Raw genomic sequence first — 8,542 nt, 5'->3', positions numbered from 1 at the left:
TGCGTGTTCCCCTGTGTCCCGTCCCCCCCGTCTCCCTCCCCTTCTTTCTTTTTCCTGCTCCTAAACGCCTCCTTCAAGACTGCAGCTGGGCAGGACTCCAAAGGTGCAGCAGCAGCAACAAGCTGGAGTTCAAAGTTAGCAGTAAATTGCACAACTTCCAGCTCATCGCTACGCTCGGTGACTATTAACAAGCTGGAAGGCGCTCAGGGAAAAATATAGGGGAGAAGGGAACACCCTCGAATTGTTTGGGGATCGCTGATGTTATGCTTCTGCCGCTGGGATCATGGCTCCCTTTGGAAGGAATTTATTAAAAACTCGGCATAAAAACAGGTAAAATGCTTGCGTGCTCGGAGGAAAAGGGGGGCCGGGACGGTACGGGATAAGGGATGGAGCTCTTTTACACTTTTTTTTTTTTTTTTTTTACTTTTTTTTTTTTGTTCTGTGGGACGGATGTGTTGCTCCGGTCCCTCGCAGCGCCGGGAGCTGCTGTAACTTCGGGGCTCACCTGCGGCCGGGAGCCCGGCCGGAGGCAGTGGGGCGGCGAGTGCAGTCGGGAAGGGGCATTCGGTCCCACTCCCCCATCGGTCTCTCCCCTCTCGGGTCTGGCACGTTTGAGTCCCGGAAAGCATTTTCAGCAAAGGGAACGTAAGTTTTTCTGACTTTGAACTCACTCCAGGGACATTTGAAGTTCCCCGTGTTAACAAGGTGAGGCTGGACCGGGCATGGGACGTGAGGCTGGCGGCCCTCCCTGAGGGTTCTGAGGGCGGTGGGGGGTCTTTCTCCTGTTCTGGGAAAAAATTCCCTGAGTTTCTCAAGGGAGAGCCGAGCCACGCCGCGCCGGGCCCTCCGTGCCGCCTTCCCCTCGCTGGTGGGAGAGCCGCTGAGGATCAGCCCCGTCCCACGTTCTAGCTCTAAGTCTGGAAGGCAGGGAAAGGCCCAATCTTCCAGCGTTGGCAAGGGGGAAGCTTTTTAGCTAAACTTTAAACTGAGCCGAACTTGAATACTTTTCTTTCTTTCTTTGCTTGCTTCCTTTTTTTTTCTCCTAGAAAAATTGTGCCAGGTGACAGCTGTGGTACCTGGGTTGGCTCCTGCAGAGTTTTTTGTTTTGTTTGTTTTTAAAGGTTTTTTTGTTTGTTTGTTTTGTTTTTTTTGTAAGGGACTTTGCCCCTCACTCTGTGCGTGCTTCCACATGCCACATGCACAAACTACAGAAAGAAAAAAAGAAATAGCCCCTTGTGGAGTTATGTAATCATTTTAAGTGTGAGGATGCCACTAAAGTTTGTAAGACTAACTTTTCTTGGAGTGAACATGTTACATTGGACCCCGTGGAATCTAGAGAAGCTAAACCTGTCCTAGCTAAGGCTGAACAGCAGTGAAATTTTGGCTCAGTGAAAAACTCGGAAATCAATTGTAATCTCTTCCTGGTTTGACTGGTGCTCCCCACTAAAATTTGGCTCTTGTTTAGGGGTCCACAGGGGAAAATCTTTTTCCCAAGAGAATATGATCTGGCCCTTCAAAGTGGATCAAAATGTATTGCTTTTTATTCCAAGGGCAGGTTCTGGCTTTTAGATTTCCATTTGATAAAACTATTCTTATAGTGGGACTGTGTGAGAATACTCATGTATTGTATGGTGTAAAAATCAGACAGACTGTAACAGCTGAAGTTTAAAAAGTAAGATACTGTTTTAGAGTTATTGATACCACGTGTTACTTCTTATCATGTATATTTTTCTAGGAGTTCCAGAAATGGAAATTTTCTGAAGTACTTTTTATATGACTATTCAATGTTTAGTTAATTCAGAAAGGTGTACTTGAGCTTTTACACAAAATTGCTTTTACATAGAGCTGTAAATTTATTGCCATTTAAGTATAAGTTCTGCTACTGACATCAATTACCTGAATAACTGTGTTAAATCACAAAGCACAGTTTCCCACTGTTCAGCAGTGAATCTGTTTCTGTTTTGGACTTGTAAAATATCTTTAGACTAATTGCATCAGTCTTACTGTGTTTGCTGACGTGATATTCTGTTCCTCAGGTAAGAAACTCATAATACTTTTTTTTTTTTTTTCTTCTTTTCTTTCTTTTTTTAAGAGTCAATAAAAATTCAAATACCAAAGGAAACAGTATAGTGAACATCACATCTAGAATTTTCTTCTCATTTCCCATCCCCCTGCCGCCCCTCTACAAAATAAATAAATAAATAAAAATGGGGAGGATGCCTTCATGTGCAACAATTGTTGCGCCAGTAAGAAGGGGGCTGAAACCTTGAAGCTTTGAAAATGTCATGGCTACAGAAGAGGCAGTGGTGGGGAGCTAATAGGGAAATCAAGAAAAAAAGTAAAATACATAATTCTGAAAACCTGCCATTGTCTTTTCAAATACTTAAATTTTGACATATTTAATACTAAATTCTGATATTGACTTTTGAGAATTGAACTTTACTTATCCGACTAGTAAATGGATCTCGTGGTATAACTGAAGAACCAAAATAATTCTTTTTCCATTATGATAGCCTCTTTGCCAACTCAAATGAAACCGTGAAAAAGAAGTCAGTTGATCTTAAAATCAAAAATGGTAGCTGGGACTCAGAATTTGTGGCCCATTACCTTGCCTTAGTTTGCCTACCTGTAAAGAGTGATTGAAAAGAGACAGACGTATGTGTGCATATTTACTGTACTGCTTTGATTAATAGGTCTGGAGCTTGTCAATGTCTTCAAAAAAGCTATTGTAAGAGAAAACCCTCTTAGTAAAGGGGGAGTACAGGAATAGCAAACTCTCTGCTCTACCCCCTCTTTCCACTCTATTTTCTTTAAAAGTCTGTAAAGAACATTAACTATATGCAAATATAACACCTGGAGATAAACAAATGAGAAGTAAATTCTGTTGGCAGTAGGAGGAGATAAAGCTAAGTTAAATGGCTTAGTGAAGGCAGCAAAGGTAGTTGGAACAAGAGCCAGAAGGAAAATGAAGGAGTTACAGTCATTTGCTCAGATAACAAGATGACACCTCTGTAATTAGTGCTTGTCTTGCAGCATTGCCTAGAGGTTCCAGTGCAGGTTCAGAGCTCTGTTTTGTAGTAGACTCTTCACATCCAGGTCATAAAATGTCAGCCTCTAATTCAAAGAGTTTAAAAAAGGGTTTACTCTAATTTTGTCTGTGTGTATGAGGTATTTCATCAGGAAGCAGTGGGATGTTGGCTGAGGTGCCATAAGCCTTAAAAGAAAGAAATTGACATTAAATTTCAGGAAGACAAAACCTGTCCTGAACTGCTTCTAGCATTTGGAAGATCTGTGGGCGTCACTCTCTTGGGCTGAAATCTAACTCAGTAAAGAGTCAACATAAGGCCTTGGTAACTATTCAGCCCTCATTTGATTTGATTTCAGAGGAGCAGCCACTAGGAATGTAGCCCCAGCATTCTTTTCTTGGCCAGAGGGTGATATCTTGATATCTTTTCCAAGACTTGCTTTTCTATTTATACTATTTTTCAATCTCTGATGACATCAAGAATAATTATAGTCCCTGGAGCATGTATGTACTTGTTGACATTGTCCCCTGGAGAACAATACACCCAAAAGGTAGCAAGGCCATGCCCCACCCACCTACAAATTCCAACTCTGTTCAGTAGGGACAGGCTGTATCCTCTAAGACAATAAAGAAAAAAGGGCAGTTTCCTGAAGGACTAGACTTCAGCAGCATGAATAAACACAAGAAGACAATTTTTAATGCAGATATCTTAAAGACACTATTCTTTGGAAGTGCATGATGTGATGAAATACTTAGGCAAAGACTGAGGTACATAAAGTGTTAGTTCTTTGCAGATAAGGTCTAGTATTGAACTAACACATTAGACTGCACAGAGACAAAACAGCCCTCTATCCAAATATGAACAATGAATACAAAGTGTATTGTGTTTATGTACCAGTGCTTCACATTGTATACAGTTTCCTGGTTGCTAAGTAGAAGATGAATCTGTGCCCCACTGATTTTTTTGTAACATTAGGACTTCTTTACCCTCAGGTGCTAGATTTGGTCACTCTTTGGAGTGGGTGTTTATGTTCACCAGTCATATAGATATTTCAGATATAACCATCTTCTCAAGGATATCTGGATCTATCATTGTCTTACCTACACAGTGATCTCATACCAATAACTGACCCCACTACTTTTTCTCTTCCATTATGCTGCTTCATTGAGATTTTCACACAGACCTTATTCAAACTTGCTAAAGCAAGTAGACATCCAAAAGGGAGAGCATACAGAGAATCTCTCTTCTTTGCATATAGTTATCTTTGATGCTGCAGGACTATTCTGTTAGGCACAAATGGCTTGAGAAACACTTTTGCCATTGTAATTCCTGCTGGTCCTGAGTTTACCACAACTATTAGTATGCTCTGTTGACATACTACACATTTGAACCCACAGTACTGTTTGATGATGAAACAGTTGTATTATAAAACTGTTATTATTTAATTGTATTTATTGCTTTAGTGTTTCCTTCCTGATATTTTTTCTTTTACCATTGAGTTCTTATTTCTACAGCAGTAGGCATAGTGTTTCTGTTTAGGAGGCAATCATTTACTTTGTCTACTCCTTTTGTTTTCCTCTTAGAATGATTGTATGTATCCATTCATTCATATAGATATAGATAGAGTTCTCCCTGTCCCAAAGTCAGAGGCCCCTCTCCAGTGAGTGTAACATTCAATTGTTCTTTGAGGATTTCTATTACAATGTAAGACAATGAATTAGATTAGAGACTTCATCTATGTAATGCTGACCTACCATTACCATGTTCCCTCCCTTCTTCCCTCCCTCCAGTAATTTTGCATCATATCTATTTAGCATGGTATTACTCTGAACCTCTCTACAGCTTTACACTTCAGTACACTGCTGTACCTTTTAAGACTTGATGAAGAAAAACTGAATTTGCTCAGCATTTAAGTTTGGACTGAGCATGATATTGGAGATCAGCTACTTATCTGAAGGAACTGTTTGTGACCCATACTTTAAGTCTTATGGTACCGTGTGAGATGTCAAATACTTCACTTCTTGGATGAGCATGTCTGTAGGAAAGTCCATGCGAAGCTATAAACGTGCTTTTTGATCCAAAACTACTGGACATTTGGTATGTATGTTTGAGTGAGGGGGAAGGGAAAGGGGAACAGGAGGATCAGTGTATAAAGGCTTATTTAGAATCAATTGTGTTATATGTTTTAAATTTTAAGCTTGAAAAGATGGTGCTTGTTTGGTAATGGTGGAACATAAAGTCCTTGTTTTTACTTTTGCTTAAGAACTAAATGTATTATTGAGCCATCAAACAAGTTATTTTTTTAGCTGGAGTTCATATATTACAATCAGTTTCCTACTCTGGCTTGTCAGCTTTGTCTCAGGGGTCAAAATGGTTGCAGACATTTTCTAGTAATCTTCGTACATATTTGTTCACTTTCAGGAAAAGCTTTTTGTCTTGCAAAATACTATCCTTATTTCTAAAGAGTTAATTATCTACTATTCCAGGAGGGCAGACAGCAATTTCATACCAGTGCAGTAAATAAAATGACTAATAGAAGGGTGTAATACTACACCATCTAAAGAAAGAGCTTTACTTAGGTTAAGTTGAAGCTAATTTGAAACACTGATACAATGTACAGTCTAAGAAAGCACACACATACAATGTATGGGCTGAGAAGGCAAGCTTCAGACAAAGAAACATGTTTTTAGTAATATAGAGGAAAATTTTTCTAGGCTGTGGTAATTTCATGCTTTACTAATTAAAAAAATGAATATTTTCCATGAGAGGAAAAAAATAAATAAAAAATCCTTAATGTGATGATTTCAGTAGAGAAGTATGTTTCTAGAGATGGGAAATTACTTTCTAAAATTCTTATAACTATTAGAAGTCAGTGATAGTCACACAGTAGAACATTATCATTTATAAATTTCAATAGAACAAATGATGTACATAAATGAATTAGTTCCTCCAACTTCTGTACTTAATATAAAAAAAAAAAAATAATAGGAACAAAAATGTGGTGCAAGATACTGATTTTACTTAAGACCACACATCAAATGAAACATTAGAATGAACTTTGGACATACTGGTATCCATTTGTGTGCATAGACAGCTGAGCTATCATCGTGTCTAATGTGTCATCATGCTAGCAATTCCACAAGTCTCACACAGAACACAGCAGAGTAAAATGGGTTCAGGATGGTGAACAGAAGGAGAGAATGGTCAACAAAATGAAATTGAAAGGAAAAATAGTTGGCTAAGTTTGTTTGTTAAACAAATATCAGAACCATCCGCCTCAGAATTTAGATAATAAACAACTGAGTTCATTGTAATTTTTGGGTGGGTAGGATGGCATCTTATAGACATTTATTATGCAGAATTCTCTGAAAGTTTCTGTCAGATCAGTTTGTGTCTGATGTACTTTCAATCATCTATTTCATGCCCATATCTCTCATTAAAAAAAAATTACTTAGAACTGAGCGCAGGATAGTTGGCATTCAAATGATGGTGATGGCTTTTTACCTCCCAAAACTGCACATTTTCCATGCAACTCCCAAATTCTTGCAATAAGAAATGGGAAATTTTCTCACGATTTCTCATGCATGTATGTTACATAAATATAAAAGCCAAAATCTTGTTATTAATTGAGGAAGTTGAAGATTTTGGAGACTCTTACTAAAAATACAATTTGTTTTTGAAAGTACTGAGTGCTTTTCTGGATCTCACCTCAAGGAATCACCGAAATTACTCACTGGTCACCTTTCCCTGTCTTGGCCTATCCAGAATTGCACTTAAGGAGCACGTGTTGTAATAGCTATAATGATACCAGCTTGTTTATGACCTCAGACAGCTGATAAGCATACTTTGTTTTCCTCAGCAGTAATTTAGGCGGTAAAACTTGCATGCCTCAGGAGAATAAGTAGGACATGACTAGACAGTGAAAAATTCTGTAGAAGTGCAGGGTATTAAAGCAAGGCAGTGGGAGAGGTATGAATAAAATCTGGGAGTTCCTTGTTTCTAATCCTTGTACAGTCCACTAGACCTGGCTGCCACATAAAGAAATAAGAAAGCATAGTGGATTTTTTAGATTTCATTTCACATGACTCGCTTAGGAATTTTCAAGGGTCTAAAATTTTTCATGATGTTTAATATGTCTTGTGGAGAATTACGTGGTTTTGTGAGGTGAAGAAAAGGAAAGAAAAGTAACCACTGAAACCAAAACTCAAAATGAAAGGTCTTTACTGGTAATGATGACAAAGTTGTCCTGTAATCATAATTTTAAAGCTATGAAACATAAAGCTTAATATCATGAAGAGAAGAAGAAAAGATACTGTAACTGGAAGAAATTTTTCCAGCAAGTCTGGCAGATCTCTCAAATGCCTATTATTTAAAGATGGGTTTCTATTTCACTAAATTTTTCACTCATTTTTCTGCCTGAGTATGTTTACATCTGTCAGCTTGAACCATGTCATTTTTATGCATTAGTGTTAGAAGTAAAAATCCAGTCTATCAATTCATGTTGTAAACTTAGAGGTGATGTAAATCTCATTTTCCTAGTTTTTTGTTTCTTCACTTGTTTATTCTACTTTTGTTAGCTGCCTAGAATTGATAGGAGGAAGATATATTTATACAAAGGTATTTGGTACAAAAGAAATATATAAATACCAGCTCACTTTTTTGAAGGTAGAATGCATCAATTTGATTAATCTGCTTTCTTTATTCTCCACTTTACTAGTGTAAAGAATTCCGAGTTATGAATTTCCTATCATAATGGAAAAAAATCATCTCTCCAGACAAGCACAAGATATTTATTTTGCTCTCATTCTAATAATACAAAAGTAATAAGACTTAAATTAAATACGGAAAAGCATAACATTCAGGGGCTAAATCAGGCTTATAAAAGTGTAATAATGATACACTGCGTAAATTTTGTTTTGTTCAGATATGTTTACCTTAATTTAACTTGTAATGATGCGTGACATCAGTGGAATAATGTGGTTGAGTGAAGACTACTAATTTTTAAGGCAATCTATCCTTGTGTCTTGACCCTGTAATTTACTCTGTGTTTAAAGACATTGTTTTCCCCAACCTTCTCCAAATTCAAAATAATATTGAATCTTATTGAAGGTAGTTTCCATTGTTAAAACACTTTATACAACAAAGAACTTGAGAGAGAAAGTCAAGGCACTGTTTTGATAACATATTTTGTGTCTTATTTGTCATAGGAAGGTATCAAATTCAGATTCAGATTACTGATCAAAGTGTGTCTTAGTGATATTTATAAATACAGAATCATAGCACAGTTCATCCAATGGATAGGCAGGAGTTTAGCATGTTGAAAAAGAAGCTGTTCCTGAGAGAATATGGATAAGTTCAGAATTCAGGAATTAAAATAAATAAATAAATAAAATGAAGTATGTGCTGTATCTCTTTGGAATGGGTTAGTTTGTTAGTATAAGCTCAGTGAAATTTTCAGCAGCTCTTGTTTCTGTTGGCTTTATAATCAGCAAATTGGTTTGCTAAAATGTTGTTTC

General features: G+C 37.5%; 1 protein-coding gene across 2 annotated transcripts in view; it reads left to right on the top strand.

Moving 5' to 3' along the window:
* Positions 1–3: 3 nt before the first annotated feature.
* RASSF9 (Ras association domain family member 9) overlaps positions 4–8,542 on the top strand; it is a 28,462-nt gene continuing 19,923 nt past the window's right edge. The window contains exon 1 of one of the 2 annotated variants that reach the window (XM_015857547.3): positions 4–330. In XM_015857547.3, coding sequence (XP_015713033.2) covers positions 284–330 — 47 coding nt within the window. In that variant the 5' untranslated portion in view covers positions 4–283. Of the gene's footprint in view, positions 331–412; positions 706–8,542 lie in introns of those variants that run through there. The other variant, XM_015857555.3, reaches the window with a different exon arrangement.

This window comes from Coturnix japonica, chromosome 1 (assembly GCF_054131305.1).
Source record: "Coturnix japonica strain WE chromosome 1, WE-NBRP24, whole genome shotgun sequence".
Lineage (NCBI taxonomy): Eukaryota > Metazoa > Chordata > Aves > Galliformes > Phasianidae > Coturnix > Coturnix japonica.
The sequence above is the reverse complement of the archived record's forward strand: the minus strand, read 5'-3'. Positions and strand labels throughout refer to the sequence as shown.